General features: G+C 42.6%; 1 protein-coding gene across 1 annotated transcript in view; it reads left to right on the forward strand.

Annotated features, from left to right (window-relative positions):
• Positions 1 to 18,149, forward strand: part of INPP5F (inositol polyphosphate-5-phosphatase F) — a 71,632-nt gene that overhangs the window by 32,234 nt on the left and 21,249 nt on the right. Inside the window, exons 3-9 of the mRNA XM_056120482.1 lie at positions 4,915 to 5,051; positions 8,354 to 8,482; positions 8,646 to 8,813; positions 8,931 to 8,987; positions 11,482 to 11,680; positions 12,323 to 12,502; positions 13,360 to 13,427. Of these exons, the coding sequence (XP_055976457.1) occupies positions 4,915 to 5,051; positions 8,354 to 8,482; positions 8,646 to 8,813; positions 8,931 to 8,987; positions 11,482 to 11,680; positions 12,323 to 12,502; positions 13,360 to 13,427 (938 nt within the window). The remainder of the gene's footprint in view (positions 1 to 4,914; positions 5,052 to 8,353; positions 8,483 to 8,645; positions 8,814 to 8,930; positions 8,988 to 11,481; positions 11,681 to 12,322; positions 12,503 to 13,359; positions 13,428 to 18,149) is intronic.

Consider the following 18,149-nt stretch of genomic DNA (forward strand, 5'->3'; position numbering starts at 1 on the left):
AGTGACCTTGAGCATGGCTGTGTCTGGGTTCTGGAGGTTTTTGGCTGCCAGGGTTCTGCTTGGGGTGGGGAGGGAAACTCAACCTGCCCCCCTCTGAGGGGCCCCAGTGAAGACATTATAAGATGAACCTCAAGTAAACTTCAAGTCCAGCTGTTTTCAGGGCTTACGCTTCAGGAGACACTCCCGGTGGTGCTGGGAGATCAGATGCGGTACCAGGAACTGAACCATTGTTGGCCATGTGCAAGGCCTGTGCCTTAACACTTGTGCTATATCTCTGGTCCCTGCTGTAATTTATTAAAATTAAAAACCTTACTGGTATTATAAAGTGAACCCCAAATAAACTGTAGCTGGCAGGTACAAATAAACTAGGAAGGGGGCTTCCTAATGTCAGCTTGTCTGCCACGCTGCAGTTCTCTAAATTGTTCAGTCTGAAGTAGAAGTGATTCCTAGGAACTTAAGAGACCTATAATAAGAGGCCGGAATGATAGGGTGCTTGTCCTGCAGACCCAGGTTCCATCCTGGGCACCACATATGATCCCTGAGCCTGCCAGGAGTGGTCCCGGAGCACAGAGCCAAGAGTAAGCTGTAGCACCACTGGGTGTGATCCAAAACAACAACAGAGACCTGTGGTAAAGATTTCTTTTTATTCAACAAAGTGAATTGATATTAACAGTTCATTGTGTGTTCCGTGCTTTATCATGCATTGGGTTTATTGTGTGTTCAGTGCTGCCAACCGTGACCCATGCGTGACATATCTTTCATCACATGGTAGATCCTTGCTTAATGATTAATGATGACGATGAAGAATGAAATGGCCTGTAAAAGCCTGGAACATTTGGAGTAAAATTCCACTCCTGCTTTATGCAAAAAACTGAAACTTTTTAATTTATGACTTATAAAACATCTTCAAAACAGTATCTCTTAAAAAAAAAAAGCAGTATCTCTTTACTGAGAATTGACTGATTTCTGCAGGAAAACAAATACTATGCATCTCTTTTTTAAAATTTTTATTGTATGACCGAGACTTAGACCCGAAAGCTTTGTAACTGCTCTCACGGTGATTCAATAAATAAGATTATAAAAAATGAAAAAATAAGTGAGATGGAGTTCATGCATAATTCAATCAGCTAATCAGTGGCTGAATAAATAGCAGTACTCCTACAAAAAAATTTTTTTTCATTATTAATTTTTTAAAAAATTGAATCACCATTGTATAATTGAAATCCAAGCACAAAAATTTGTAAGTCTGCAACTGGACCTCATGGTGTTTCACTAATAAAAATTTTTAAAAAATTGAATCGCAGTGAGATATACAGTTACAAAGTTGTTCATGATTGGATTTCAGTTTCCATCCTTACCCCCTATTCTCCCTCTATGGCAGGCACTTCTCCCCCTTCTTCCCCCTCTCTCACTTCCCCTCCCCACCCCTTTTTGGGGTTATGTTTGCAATACAGATACTGAAAGGTTATCATGTATATCCCTTTACCTACTTTCAACACTCAGTCCTTGTCCATAGTGATGGTTTCCAAATAGTCATACTGGTTTCTTTTCTATCCTAACTGCTCTCCACTCTACACGCACACTTGTGGTTACTTCCAGCCATTGACCAATTGGTCTTCTTTCCTCCTGTTTTCCCTGGCCCTGGATATTAATCTCACACTGTCTTTTTTATGTCCCTCAAATGAATGCAATCATTCTATGTATGTCTGTCCCTCTCCTGACTCATTTCACTCAGCATGGTACTCTCCATGCTCATCCATTTATAAGCAAATTTCATGACTTCATTTTTCCTAACAGCTATGCATCTCTTTTAAAAATAATTTTTCTTGGCTGGAGTGATAGTACAACAGGTAGGGTACTTCCCTTGCCCATGGTGGGCCTGGGTTCATCCCCTGGCTTCCCATATGGTCCCCAGAGAGAACTCAACAGGCTAGGTAATTGATTGCTCTGCATATAGGAGGTCTGGGTTCAATCCTTGGCACGGCATCGTGTCCTGGACACCACCAGGAATAGCGCCCAAGCACTATTAGGTATAATTCCAAACTTGAAATATATATTTAATTTTTCTTTTCAAAGCCAAGCAGCAGGTTGAAATGCTGGCTTTTGTATGCAGGTGTCCTCACTTCAATCCCTGGTACCCCATGGGTCCCCCAAGCACCACTGGAGCGACCCTTCAGCAGTGCCTTATATGGCCCCAAAACACAAACAGATTTTTCAGGGGTGGGGAGAGGACTCAGGGCGCTGCCGCTCATGCTTTGCATGCAGGAGACTCAGTCTGGGCACTGCATGGTCTCCCAGGCACTGCTGAGAGTAACGCTCACGCATCGCACACCTCACTAGGTGTGGCACAAGAACAAAATAAAATGTTTTTCGTCTGAGGTAGACAAACACTGTTTTTATATAATGAGGAATTCTTAAAACAGTTTCAATCATTTTAATTTTGATGCTAAAGTTTTAGTGGTATGAACTTAAACTGAAAAGTTGCTTTGCATGCTGCCTTTCCTGGATAGATATTCTCTCTCTCTCTCTCTCTCTCTCTCTCTCTCTCTCTCTCTGCAGGGGTGAGGGGGGGCACACTATACGATGCTCAGGGCTTACTCTTGACTCTGCACTCAGCGATAACTCCCAGCGGGGTTCAGGGAACCATATCTGATGCTGGAAGTTGAACCTGGGTAGGCTACGTGGTGGAGAGCAAGCGCCCTACCAATTGTACCATCGCTCCAGCTCTTCATTTAAGTAAAAATCTTTTGTATGAAGTAGAAATTAGAGGCTGGAGCCTTAATACAGCAGGTAGGGAGTTTGCCTTGCATGCAGCCAACCTGAATTCAATTCCATCCATCCCGTATGGCATCCCCCGAAACTGCCAGGAGTGATTCCTGAGTGCTGAGTGAGGAATTAATCCCTGAGCACTGCCAGGTATGGCCCAAAAACCAAAAACAAAAAAAAAAAAAGAGAGAGAGAGAGAGAGGGAGATCTGAAAGGTAACTGGAGCTTGTGGTGTTTTCTTTTCTTCTTTCTCTTGTATAAATACTTCTTTCGTAGATCTTACCATTTCCTCTTACCCAGTTCTCATGTATTTACTTATTTGCTCAGTCCCTGTGTACACATAAAATAGAATTTAATTGCTAATGCATACTCTGGAGAACAAACATGCTAACAAAGTAAAATATTGTCAGTAGTTCTGTTTTTTTTCTTTTCCATACAAAATAGTGTTTCCCAGAGCTATTTGGGTTAGTTACTACCTTTTCCCTTCAGCATGCTAGCCGAGCAGACTGACTGTGGTTTGAATTTATATTGGCATTTTATTTTGGGTTACCCCCACATTCTGGCTGATACAGATATTTTTAACTTTGAACAAATTTTTGTTACTTGAAAGTACTCACATAAGAGGAGATTTCTCTACTCTGTGCACAATTATTCTTAGTCTCTAAAGAAAGGCACCTTTGAACTGGTGCTGGCAAGCACCAAAATTCTTGCTTGAACAGAATAATGAAATGTCTCAGCAAGGTAAGTGTAAAGCAGTATGTGGCTCATTGCTCTCAGACACTTAACAGGCTTGTCCTGTTTGATGGTTTTCTTAAACGTCAGCCAGGTTTTCCTTTAGTCATTTCCCTCAACTCCTCTGATGTTACGTGAATTGGGTGTTTGAGATTTGAACCATTTCTGTGGCTTACAAAACTTAGAGCTGGCTTGTCCCTCTCATCCCTTTATCCCATTTCTTTCCTTTTCTTCCATTTCATTTCCATCCGTACTTGTAGAGAACTGGCCTCAATAATTTTACATTGATCTTTTAACTTCTGTGCAAATGAGCAGATAGACCTGCATTGTTTAGTAATGTATCCATTAACCATGGACCAAGTATGGTACCGTAGGTGTGTAGTAGGTGATTTCATCCTACCATCTGGTTTGTATAATTTAACTGTGACATTCAAACAAAGCAGAATCACAATGTATTATTCATCATTAGGTAACATATGATTGCATAAATTTTTTTCTTGTCTCACATAAAGGTAATGTGCTTTTGTTACTCTTGTGCTTCGATTAAAATACATATTATAACTATTATGTAGCACTGTGGCACTGTCCTCCCGTTTTGCTCGAGCGGGCACCAGTAACGTCTCCATTGTGAGACTTGTTGTTACTGTTTTTGACATATCGAATACGTCACGGGTTGCTTGCCAGGCTTTGCCGTGCAGGCGGAATACTCTTGCTAGTTTGCCGGCCTCTCCGAGAGGGGTGAAGGAATCAAACCCTGGTCGGCTGTGGGCAAGGCAAATGCCTTACCCGCTGTGCTATCGCTCCAGCCCAACTATTATCTACTAACAGTAAAAGCTTATCCACTTAATATGTTGCAAAATAACTATTCATCCATTTATAAAACACTTTTTTTAGTGTATCATACTTTATCCATAAATTCTTCTCTATCAAGTTGTTTACAGTGATTTGCAATTTACAAATAACTGACTGCAATTATAGTTTGGGGCTTTATTTTGTTTTTCATCGTGGGACCACATCCAGAGGTCCTGGGCTTCCTCATGACCAGTTAGTTGCTTGGGGTACCTTGGACCATGGACTGACCCTGGGCTTTCCACATGCAGAGCAAGCATGTGCACTCAGCTTGAGCCCCTCGTCACCCGCTGAAGGCCATTTTTCTATCTTTGCTGTTTACCTTCCCTGGAAGGCACACAGTATTTATTTGGGGTGACACCTTGTGGTGCTTGGGGCTATTCCTGGCTCTCTGCTCAGGAGGGACCCTCTCAGTGGTCAGGGCACTCTGTTCGGTGCCAGGGATCCAACTGGGATTAGCTGTGTGCAAAGCAAGCAGAAGGCTTATCTTTCATGCGCATCGTGGTAAGGATCTGAGGTTGCACAAGTGCGGCTTGTCAGGACAGTAGCACCTTCTTTCTTTTTCAGATCTCCCGTGGTGGCTTATTTTAATTCGGCAGAAAGCGCTGGTGGGCAAACTTCCAGGGGACCATGAGGTCTGTAAAGTTACCAAGATTGCTGTGTTATCCCTTTCTGAAATGGAACCTCAGGATCTTGAGCTAGAGGTAAGTAAAGGTTCAGGAGATATTACGGGAAGTTGGTCTAAATATCACTGTGAACAGGAGAATTTGGTTTGATAGGCCAGAATCATGCATTTTCAGTGCCAGGTAATGTCTTCAGAGTACATTTCTTTCATGGTTTTCAGGCCCCTTGTAGCAGTGGGACCTTTGCTCAGGGCCTGTGGAATCCCCTAAATGAAACACACGAAAGCAGAGCGGCTTTGATTGAGGTGGTGTCGGGGAGAGGATCCTTTGGCCCTGCCCCCTTGGCCTCTACTAGAAACCTCCTCTGTTCCCCGAGAATCCTGGGGCTCTGCAAACAACAGTTTGATAAAGTTCCATGGGGGAGACCAGATTTAACTTTAACACTACACCCCTGGCTGGGGCCGCACTTGCCATCTGATCCCGGATCACTCTGCTGAGCCGTCTCCCTGTCACCTGAACTGCAGCTAGCAGGTGACATCGTAGCTACCACCTGATCACTCCATATCTATTTTTCCTATGCCACATTTTTAGGCAGGGAGAAAGCTTGGGGACAGGGTTACATAGTTTGAAAATCAAAATAGTTTTCACTTGTCAGCCACTTCCCAAGCAGCTCAGGAAGTATGAGACCCCTCCCAGCTGTTCTTGGCCAGCTGGGCCAGTAGTTCAGTGCAGGGGCCTGAGGATGGGGTAATGCTTGGGCTCTGCATTGCCAGGGATTGCAGCCACTGCACAGGGACCACATGGGGTTGGGATTGAACTGGAGTTGAACTGGGATTGGCTGTATGTAAGGTGTCTGCCTTAGCCCTGTTTTCTCTCCAGTCCTCCAAATAGTGATTCTTATGCTGCACATTTTATGGCAAGTTTTAGCAATCAGTTTGAAGAAACCAATATTAAGACACGTTTGGTTTGAGAGAGGTCAAGGGGACTTCAAGTGGTAGGGCACTGCTGGAGTGGGGCTGTGGTCCCTGTACCACCAGGTGTAACTCCTGAGCACTGCTGCCCTTTAAGACTGAGCTTTGCTGAGAACGATTCCTATAAAAAGAAAAGTTTGAGAAATGAAAAATGCTTTGTTACAGAAATTACAACAGATTAGGAGAGAAAGAAGAGGGAGAGGGAAAAAGAGGGAGAGAGGGAGAAAGAGCGAGAGAAAGAGGGAGAGAGGGAGAGGGAGAGGGAGGGAAAGATGGGGGGAGGTACAGTGAGTGAGACATTGGGCCTTCTTAGTGACTGATTAAGTTTGATCCCCAATATCAGGTATGGTACCCTGAGCATTGTCAAGAGTCAACTCTGAGCACAGAACCAAGAGTAAACCCTGAGCATCACTGGGTATATCCCAAGTGCCCTCAACCCCCTGAGCAAAACAAAAATGGATTAGAATACTTCTTATTCTGCTTTTCATCAGTACTCCTATCAGTACTAGTGCAAGTACCTTATTCACTGTTCTTGACCCAGAAACAAGGAACATGAGTGGCAATCAGACCTATTAAAGCAGGTCTTTGCAGGTTTTGTTTGTGTTTTATTTTATCAAAGAGCAGCCAGGCTAGCAAAAATTGTATTTGTCTGCCCAGCCTGTCAGTCGGTCTGTAGTGCCTTCTGCAGGGCTTTGCCAACAGCACAAAGGTGCTGGCGCTCTCTGTCCAGCTGGCGCATCAGGTTGAAGCGGAAAGGCCGGGCCGGCAGGGGGATCCAGGGCTAGTTTACCTGGCACTCTCCTACAACAGTTGTCAGTTTGCAAGTCAGCACCCCCATTCCAGCGGAGATGGGCATCTCCCCTCATCCAGAGTAGACTAGGATGGGCTGCAGGGCGGAGCCCTGGGGGTTTCCTTCACAACAGACACATTTAGATGCTGACTCATTTCTGTTCTTTTAGAATTGTACTGTCATTTTAAATGAGAAGAATAAACATCCCACCACTTACAAATACTCATTGTGTGGGGAGGGAGGGAAGTAGGGAGGGGAGAGAGAGAGAGAGAGAGAGAGAGAGAGAGAGAGAGAGAGAGAGAGAGAGAGAGAGAGAGAAGAGAAAGAGCGAGGAGAAAGAGAGAGGAGAGAGAGCAGGAGGCTGACCCAGGTACAATCCCCATCACTCCATATGGTCTCCTGAGCCTTACCAGGAGTGATTCCTGAGCACAGAGCCAGGAGTAAGCCCCAAGGGGCCAAAGAGATAATACAGCAAGTAGGGTGCTTGCCTTGCAGGAGGGTCACCCAGCTTTGATCCCTAGCATCCCATATGGTTTCCCATTCCCCCAAGAGTGATCCCTGAGTACAGAGCTAGGAGTAAGCCCTGAAAACTGCTAGGTGTATCCTCCCCAAAACAAAAAGAAAAAGAGTCTTGGTGGCTAAAATAGAATTTTAAAAGAAGGAAAGGAGAAAACAGATATTGCAAGATCAAAAGGGAAACATCTTCATGTACCATAACTGGAGCAGTAGGTCTCGTTGAGGCAGGAGTCTTCTAGGATCTAGATCCAGAAGCAGAGAGTGGCAACAAGGGAAAAAGTGGCAAAAAGAGCTTGTGGGAGATGAGGGCCTTGAGTCGGGCTTTGTACTTAAACGCACTTCTTTCCTGCCTGGCGAAAGAAGGATGGTAGGTTGTTCCAGCTGGGATAACTGTGTATAAAGAATTTGCCTGTCTGATAGGCTGCAGCATCCTCCTGGATCAACACTGATCTGAGCAAAGGCTCAGACTGGACTGACACGGTAGGAATCAGTGTGGAGAAGTTGGGGTTGATTGGAGAGACTTAAGGGGGTGAATAATGGACGCAGATTCTGGATATCCTAAGTAGTCCAGTGGGCGGTGTTCACTGCAGAGCATATTAAAGAAGAGAAAAAGATGCTGGATTTTAGAGAGTAGAGTACTAATAGGAAGGAGATGTTACATTTTTCATTCTTGAGTAGTACAAAAGAGAAACATGGAGTTCAAATGTGAAGTTAAACTTAGTGTGAGTTACAATGGGGAGAAGATAGCTTTCTCAACAAAGCTTGAAGAAAGAGAAGTAACCTAAGGACAGAACTTGGGAACCACCATTTTTCTTCTTCTATATTCTATATTCAGTCTTCCACTGAAGCTTCCTAACCTTTGGAGCCAGTCTTTATTTATTTTTTTAAAATTTTTTTTTTTGTAGGAGTACTGCTATTTATTCAGCCACTGATTAGCTGATTGAATTGGGTGTGAACTCCATGCCAGTCTTTTTTAAAATATCAGTGGTCTACTTGGTCATGTTTACTTTTATCTGCATTGAGTAGCAGTCACTTCAGTTCTCATAGTTGAACGTTTAACAAGCAAATATTAATAGTGAATTCTCTTCCTCTTCTTAATTATTTAGCTTTGTAAGAAGCACCATTTTGGAATTAACAAACCTGAAAAGATTATACCATCTCCTGATGACTCCAAGTTTTTGCTGAAGACCTTGACACATATTAAATCCAACGTCTCCGCTCCAAATAAAAAGAAAGTAAGAGTTTAATTTTGTGGGCTTGGGGTTCGTCTTTGAGTTATTTTCCTGCCTTTCACTTGAAAGTGTTGTCACTGCTTCCTTCAGGATATTATTCTCTCTCCCTCCTCCCAGGACCTTGTCTTTGCATTTGCTTCCTGCAGTAACAGATTATTTCTTGCAGGTTAAAGAAAGTAAAGAAAAGGAGAGGTTGGAGAGAAGATTACTTGAGGAGTTGCTAAAGATGTTCATGGACTCAGAATCCTTTTTTTACAGTTTGACCTATGACCTGACCAATTCAGTGCAGAGGCAGAGCACTGGGGAGAAGGACCCCCGCCCACTCTGGCAGAAGGTATCTCTCTTTCTTTCAATTCAGAACCGGGCTCCCTTGAGAACAGGAATTTGCCCTCAAATTTATGGACAGATTTGACTTCATGTTTCTGAACTATTGACTCTTTCCTTTGTCCAGGTTGATGACCGATTTTTCTGGAATAAATACATGATACAAGATCTGACTGAGATTGGTGTGAGTAGTTGTTTTTAAAGTATTCCAAGGTGGTTATAGTTATTAGCAAATGTTTTCAATCAAATTAAAATAATTGTTTTATTTGATATAATACGTGTCTGTTCCCTGCATCCCCATTGCACCCCAGTAGCATGCAGATAATCTAGCTCAGGCCAACCCAGACTTTTTGAAGGCAGGTCCTAGTTGCTCTGCAGCGTCATGGGCCTGTCTATTTTGCAGGTCCCCCAAAGGACAGTAATAATTTAAGGCCGTGGAACTAATGTCCACAGAATTTTCCTGTGAAAGAGGTGACTTGCTTACCTGATTACTCTTCCATAATGCTGAGTCATTTAACCTTCCTGTTTCCTCATCAGGGAATTGGTGGTCTCCAGGCTGCTGGCCTCTGAGTCAGAGAGAGGGAATCTGAGGCTATTGCGTGAGGCTCCTTCCTGATGGTCAATTAGCTCTCCCTTTCCTGTGTAGGAGAAGTGTGACTGACTGTCCAGGGACAGTTTGTTCGCTTTGTCCATAAATGAACTACAGAAAGCCTGCTGTGTGCTGGCTTTTGTTTTGGACACAAAGTATGCAAATAGCTGCATATGGGTCATATACTGCCCCTGTCTACAGTTTCAGAGAACTTAAACCTGTTTTCTTCTTTTTTCTTCCACTGTGTAATGGTTAATATTGATCTGTGATAAATTAATTTCATCCAGTGTCTGCCTCAGCTGAGGATGAGGCATGACAGTGTTCTCGCCTCTCTTTGTGATGCTAATCAGTGACCCCCAAAACTCAGTAAACATTTGTCCTGTTTGATGACATAGAATTCAAATGTATTTTAGAGGTGCTTTTTCGACCCCTAGATATTTTGCATTACCATTTAGTAATGGCTGACAAGTTGGCACTTGGCACATTTATTTCTCTGTTCTTTTCAATATTTTAGCATTTAAAAAATGCAGGTAGATGCTTTATTTCACCTTTCCAGCTCCAAACACCCTCTAAGATTCTATCTTTAGGTTTCTAGGACAAAATGAACTGGGGCCTGGCAGGTATCTCAGCGGTCAGGAGCAGTTGCCTTGTACAGGGATTGTAGCGTGAACCCTGGCTCAACTCACCCCTTGGCCTAGCACTGCTGTCACCCTAGAGACCCCCCAGGCCTTTCTGCCCAGGCCTTAACATGGAACCTTCAGGCTCAGATGACCAAGAATTGCTGGAAGTGTCCCCTGTACCTCCTGAAAGCCTTTTGTGGAGCACTTCCACCATCCTCAAAGATAAAGAAAACTAGGCCAGAGCAATAGAGTAGCAGGTAGGGTGCTTGCCTTTCACATGGACAACCTGGGCTTGATCCCCAGTACCCCATATGAACCCTGTCAGGAGTAACCCCTGAGTGCACAGCCAAAAGTGTGTTGGGTATGGCCGAGTGTGGCCCAGAAAAATCAAAAAAAGCAAGAAAGAATTAAATTTTAAAAACTGATTAGAGGGGCTGGAGCGATAGCACAGCGGGTAGGGCGTTTGCCTTGCACGCAGCCAACCCAGGTTCAATTCCCAGCAACCCATATGGTCTCCCGAGCACTGCCAGGAGTAATTCCTGAGTGCAGAGCCAGGAGTAACCCCTGAGCATCTCCAGGTAAGATGCAAAGCAAAACAAAACAAAACAAACTGATTAGAGTATGTGGTTATGGAAGGACAAGTAGACTCAAAATTTTTTCTGAGTTATTCTGATTAAAAAAAAAAAGACTTTAAGGTAAAGAATGTTTTTTTTTTCCAAACTGGAAAGCAGAGTAAATCTCTTATTTCATAATAAAGTGATCAGAGTTGATTGGAGTTGGTTGTTTTTCTTATCAAAAGATGAGTACAGTTTGGAGGTAAAAATCAACCCCTAGGCTTTATTTTTTTCCCTTCAGGTACAGACATAATCATAAAAGTTATATGTGTCAGAGGGCGAAACACTTCCTCCATTTTCACTCATTTATCCTTCAAAGTCTCTTATAAGGTAGTAGTTTTCCCTGTACCATAAGGTAGAAAGATGAGATTTTGAGATTCAGAGATTGACCTGCATGAGTTCATCAGTGACAGCATTTGGGTGTGGTGTGGGCAGTTTGGCTCCTAGCTTCGATGCTGTGGTTCTAAAGCACACAGCTCTTTCTGAGTGCTCTCCACAGAGAAAGGAAGGGCCCTCCTCTTTATGTTCTACCTCTCCTCATTCCTTGATGTTCTCCAAAAGGCAGCAAATGTGGCTGAATATTGTGTGCTCTTTGGGTTTAAGAAAGAAGCACTGTCAGGGCTGGAGAGATAGTACAGAAGGGAGAGTGTCCGCTGGCCTTCAGATGACCAACCCAGGTTTCATTCCTGACACCCTAAATGGTCCTCTGAGTTCTAACCAGGAGTGATTCCTGAGTGAAGAGCCAGGAGTAAGCCCTGAGCACTGCCTAGTATGGCCACTCCCTCTCTCCTACTCAGAGAGGAAGGAAGGAAGGAAGGATGGGAAGGAATTAACATGACGCTCATATTGTTTCAGACTCCAGATGTGAACTTTTGGATCATCCCAATTATCCAAGGTTTTGTGCAGATTGAAGAACTTGTGGTGAATTATAATGAATCATCTGATGATGAGAAAAGCAGCCCTGAGACCCCACCCCAGGATTCCTCATGTGTAGATGATGTTCACCCACGATTTCTAGTTGCTCTCATTTCACGACGAAGTAGGCACAGGGCAGGTAAGTAGAAATAACCGTGTATAAATCAGATCTAGGTGAGAATACAAAACTTGCACATGAGTTGGCATGCTGATGACAGTAATAGATTTGGAACTCGGACTTAGGAGTGATGTAATTAGGGGCTGATTTTTGGAGATAGGAAAACGGGGAAGAGTTGGCAAAAGGAGAAAGAGAAAGTGTATGTGTAGGAAGAAGAGAAGAAAATCACTTGGGCAGTATGTCACAGTGCCAGCATTTGGTCTGACAACCTGTATCACGATAACTCTTTCCTGAGTGTTTCCATTTTTGGGAAAGCCAGTCTTTCTCCACAGAAATTTAATCTTAGTTTTAAATTTTGATGCACGAAGTTATGATGATACATCCAGTGAAGATATTGGGAAAGTTGAAACTGTTTTGCCTGATTGTTGCACATTATATACCCAGTCTCTCCTGAAAGACGTAGATTTAGTCAAGAATCACTTGCCTTGCTTGTCACCCACTGGGTTTGATCTATCATCTGGTCCCCAGCATCACCAGGTGTGATCCCTGAGCACAAATCTAGGAGTAAGCCCTGAGCACAGTCAGGGAAGAAATCATCATTTCGTCAGGCTCCAGAATTTTTTTTAATTAATGTTGATGTTTTCTGTTTTAATTTTCTTTTAGGAATGCGCTATAAACGAAGAGGAGTAGATAAAAATGGAAATGTTGCAAATTATGTGGAGACTGAGCAATTAATTCATGTCCACAATCATACCTTATCATTTATTCAGACACGAGGCTCAGTACCTGTCTTTTGGAGTCAAGTTGGGTATCGATATAACCCAAGACCTCGGCTGGACAAAAGTGAGCATCTGTTTCATTTATTGGTTTGCAAATGACTTAAGAGAATTGTGTTTTAAATCATAATATACTTTAGATGTTTAGTTCATTCAAAATAGCAACTCACGCAATGAAATGGGATGGAAAGTGATATAGTGGTAATAATAGTTCTTTGCAATTTAAGTAATTTAATAATAGAAAAACTTCCCGACAGTATAGTAACACATTGTTTATTTCACAAATTTTTAAAATAGTTGTTTCTTTAAAGATTACTTTATTGGATGCACATTTTTGGAAAGAAGGTAAATATGTCTAATATTTGTAGAAGTGGGAAATAACGTGGTATCTGCAGCAGATAAATTCCTTTACTCAAGTGTTTTGCTGTGAAAGGTTTGTTATTTTAAATACTGCGATTCTTCCAGTATTTTGATGTTGACATTGTAGTAGCCAAGTCATGTTAATCCAACTAGATTACTGTAGGAGACTGACTTTGTAAAAATTGTTTACAGCATATTTTTCCCTCAGAAATTTTATTTGTGAGAATTGAGTTAAATACCAGTTTTTTAATATCCTTATTTTAGATAGGCTTTTAGTCTTTATTATAAATCACAAGGTCCCTTTCTGAGAAATAAGCTGGATGTATAAATAATGTCATAATTTCACTATTTGCACTTTCAGTATGTTTCAGTTAAGTCTAATTGGGAAAAGAATTAGACCCTTGGCCTAGCATATCATTTTTAAACTCTGGTTTTAGACAATCTTAGTTACATTTAGACTATCAATAAATTATTTAGTTGTAAGATTAAAGATGGACTGACTAGTCACTTATTTCTGTCTTAAACATGGGAAGGAAAAATAGATTTTGTATCACTTCTTTGTAGGTGAAAAGGAAACTGTTGCCTATTTCTGTGCTCATTTCGAAGAACAACTGAAAATTTACAAAAAACAGGTGGGCTTTGATCTGTAGTAATAAAATGTAGAAGTAAATGTGTATCTGTTTCTTTAAATTTCTTGAAAAAGTAGCTGCATAAGTAACTGCATAATTAAGGAAAATGGTGTTTGTCATGAAGTGAAAGAATACATATAAACTAAGCATCTGGGGTTGGGAAAGGGGATTTGGGCCATACCAGGTGGTGTTCAGTTCTGCTCAGGGATCACTCCAGGCGGTATTCAAGGGACCATGCAGTGCTGGGCATGGAACTCACACCACATGCAAAGCAAGAGCTCAGTCCATTGGATTATCTTTTCAATCCCTCTTCATGTTCTTCAGGAACTATACTTTAGACTGTCTTTGGGTAAGGGGTAAGTCTAGTGTCAGTTATTACAGTTGAAGTCTTTAAAGGAAGGAGGGAGAACTCTTAGTACCACCTATACTCCCACATCCTGGACACATCCCATTTGATGTTTCTTCGAATTTTTTTTCTTGTTGTTCACTTTTCATATGCATTCATGCACTCAGAGAAGAGGAATGTGATCATATAAATAAACCAAAATACTATGGAATCTGTATGTGACATACAAATTCAGTAAATTGAAGACCAAATTTCACATCCACACTTTTCAAAAATATAAGCGTATAACTTTGTTATGTTTTTGGGTCATAATTGGAAGTGCCCAGGGATTACTCCTGGCTTTGCAGTTGGGGGTAATATATGAGTGCTGGGGTTTGAACCAGGGTTGGCTGCATGCAAAGCAGTGCCCTGCCCACTATACTGGCCCAGAAGCTTTTAATGCTTATTAATCAGGAGTGAACATTCTGAACATAATACCATGCAATGTATTTTTCTAACAAGAACCAAAATAAAATAAGAAAAATACTGAAAATTGAATATACACAAAAGATATCATGAATGTAGATGAGACTAATAGTTTCTCATGTACATGAAAGAAAACTTGAATAATTGGTGAGAAAATACTATGGATCTGGAAGGAAAGATTCATTATTGAATGTTTCATTTCTTTCAAAACATGCGATCTCAAAGTTCTAGTAGGGAAATACAAAGCAAACCTTCTGAATGTAAAAACTTTAAATGTTTAAGAATAAGAGATAAAGGCATGTATTAGGGGACTTAGAACTCTCCCAATTGGTACAGGGAGCATAAATTGGTAGGAGCATTCTGAGTGGTATTATCAATCAAAATAAAATACGCTAAGATTCACCCAGTAATTTTACTATTTGACATCTATCCTACCTACCGTACACAAAAATTAGTTCCAGATGGATGTAAAGTGATAAGTTTATGTAGAATAAATAGGAAAAACTAATACAGATTTTAGAGTAAAATAGAGAACATCGTTTTTATACTGTGTCTTAAAAATAGAACTCAAGGGGCTGGAGCGATAGCACAGCGGGTAGAGCGTTTGCCTTACACGCGGCCAACCCAGGTTTGATTCCCAGTATCCCATATGGTCCCCTGAGCACCGCCAGGGGTAATTCCTGAGCGCAGAGCCAGGAGTAACCCCTGTGCATCGCTGGGTGTGACCCAAAAAGAAAAAAAAATAGAACTCAAAAAGCACTAACCAGAGCGAGAGTGATAGTACCGCGGCTAGATAGTATAGCAACCTTGCATGTGACTTACCTGGGTTCGATACCCAGCATCTTATATGGCCCCCTGAGACAGCCAAGAGCACTGCTGGAAACAAAACAAACAAGATTATAAATCTATTTTTTAAAAATAAGGACTAAAGAGATTGTTACAGGCATTAAGGTGCTTGCTTTGCATGCAGCTAATGTGTGACGACTTCAGTTCGAATTCCTGACCCCACAGAACGTCCTCTGAGCACTGCTGGAGGTGACTTCTGAGCAGAGAGCCAAGGGTAGCCCCTGAATGTTGCCAGGTGTGGCCCAGAAAACAAAAACAAAAAGCAAGGGGGACAAAAGATGTTAGCAACATCATCAGGAAAGATATCCAGCAGATCTATAAACATATAAAATGGTATCCAAAAATTCAAACTTAGAACCCCAATACCAAAAACACGCAAATTGGGCCTGGAGCAAGAAGGGCATCTGCCTTTCACACAGCTGACCCGGTTCGATCCCCAGCATCCCAGATGGTCCCTCAAGCACTGCCAGGAGCGATCCCTGAGGGCAGAGCCAGGAGTAACCTCTGGGATGTGGCCAGATGTTGCCCCCAGAGTCAAAAATTCGAAAAAAATAAAAACCTACAAGGGGTAAGGAATAGCGTGAAGGGCTGGAGTCCATGCATTGCGTGTACTCTACCGCTCGTTCTTCCCCTGGCACTGCATGACCCCCTGAGCACTGTCTGGTGTAACCCGATTGACCCCCAGCTCTGTTCAGGGCAAGCAGTACCACAGCACCGTGCCTGAATTCTGCTGGGGAAAGGAGACGCAAAACCCCACAAAACAAAATCATGGCATTTGTGCGTACGTAATTCTCTTCCATCCGAGTGTGTTCCCACATGCATGTGGCATGCATTTATAGGAGTTTATTTGGTGGGCTGCCAGGGTCCACCACAGGTGCAGAATAGGAGTCACCTCCCAGAAGTCTGTTTGGTCAGGATCGACCTTTAGCTGTCCTTGGATTCCTGACAGGAACGAATTCCGGGCATGGATAAATTCATGTATTAGCTGTATGTGTTGTAACTTGCCTTACAGAGAAGAAACCACAATTTAATCACCTTAAAAACTGAAATAACACAGCGGTGTCCAAGGAAATAGGTGCAAATGAATCTTAGCCCCTCCACGCCGGCCCCTGTTGATTTTAGGCCTGCCTGTACATGTTTAGAGCTGGGCACGTTCTCATTTCTCACAGCAGCCCCGCAGTGTTCCGCCCACCCACATCCTCTCCCGGATGGCTGCTCTCGAAGAGGTGACCCTCTGCAGTCTGAATCAAGGGTGGTGACACCACTGTGGTTCTTGCTAGTGATTGGTTGAAGCGAGGGGCTGTGGGTGTTCATTGGCAACCTGGCCAGTGATGTGTGATGTGCGGGCTCGTCAGCTGGGAGGCCTGTGGATGAGGCTCCTGCTGTCAGACAGAGATGCAGGCCACCGCAGTCTCTACGGTTGTTGCATCCAGATTGGATGTGGTACCGCAGGGCCTTGCCTGAACAAGCCTGAGGATTAACCTTTGTATTATGGATGGCAGGTCAAAAAGATGGAAAGGCCTGGTATCTGGCACCTTGCAGACCTCCAGACTTCTGAGATTTGCGTACTCTGTCAGCAGCAAAAACATCTTGACACGTGTGTGTGTGTGTGTGTGTTGTATGTGGCTGCATATAGACATGTTCGAAATTTATGTTAAAGAGGGCCGGACCATCTACACTATTTTTACTTACTATTGATTGCATTACTATTATTTAGTCATTTCTCCATTGGTGGACCTTTAGGCTTTAGGGTTTTTGCATTTGGGTTTTTTTTGCTTTGTTTTGTTTTGTTTTGTTTTGTTTTGGGAACACACCCAGCAATGCTCAGAGCTTGCTCCTGGCTTTGCATTCAGGAATCACTCCTGACATATGGGATGCCAGAGATTGAACCTGGTTTACCTGTGTGCAAGGCAAGCACCCTACCTGCTGTACTATCAATCTGGCCCCAGGATATAGCTTTTATTTTGAGGGAAAATGAAACTTGGTTTTGTTTTAAAAAGCCGGGAGGGCTGGAGTGATAGTACAGCTGGTAGAGCACTTGCCTTGCATGCAACTTACCCAGGTTCCATCTCCATTTGTTCCTCCAAGCACAGAGCCAGGCTGTTACCATTTGAGTGGTAAGTTGGTAAAGAGGCAAGGTTCTTATCGGGGTGATAAGGTGTCAGAGCTGAGACAGGAGTGCACGGGCCCTGGGCAAAAGTGGTATTTGAGTAGTTGAGATTAGGGTGTTGCCTCACCTTTTCACTACCACGCTACAGTTTTGCTATTATTAAATTTTTTTCTAGGGCTAGGGAGACCTCTCAGAGGGGTGGGGCACATGTTTCATATTGCTGGAGTCCCGGATTTGATCCCTGGCACTGCATGGTCTTCTGAGCACTAAGAGGGAGTAACCTCTGAGCAATGCCTTGTTCCCCACCCCCAAAAAACAAATTATTTAAAAAATTTTCTAGGAAACATTTTATGTATTGTCTGTTTTAGTGCTTTTATAGACTGCACCTCTAGAAGTGAAGTGGCTAGGTCATACAACACAAGTATTCGAAGCTGGTATCTGTCAGTCTTTTGCCCCCCAAATGATTCCCAATGCTTGCAGAATCATCACTCCATTTTCCACTCCACATCAAAATAACCCATTTCCATGACTATTCACCGGTGTGCTCCACAGTCTTCCATTTTTGCCTGTGTACAACCAATTTTTATTTTAAAACTTGCTTTGATTATTGACGAACCTTGTATCTTTATGATTATTGACTATTTTTATGTATTCTCAGTTATTTTATTCTTTACCCATTTTTCCACTGAGTTTATTCCACTCTTTATAATATTTATTATAAGGCCAGTATATTAAAATAATAGCCCCCCAAATATTATGCTCTATATTTTTCACAGTGCAGGGCTCTTCTCCTATGTAGTCGCTGATGAATTTTATTTGTTCATTTGTTTGTTTGTGGGCTACCCCTGGCTCTCTGATCAGGGATCACTCCTGGTGGTGCACAGGGGACCAGTGCTATTTATGGAATCATCCAGATTTCTCTTAGAGGGAGAGTATCATATCTTCCTCACACCCAGGT

Source organism: Sorex fumeus, unplaced genomic scaffold (assembly GCF_029834395.1).
Source record: "Sorex fumeus unplaced genomic scaffold, SorFum_2.1 ptg000043l, whole genome shotgun sequence".
NCBI classification, from domain to species: domain Eukaryota; kingdom Metazoa; phylum Chordata; class Mammalia; order Eulipotyphla; family Soricidae; genus Sorex; species Sorex fumeus.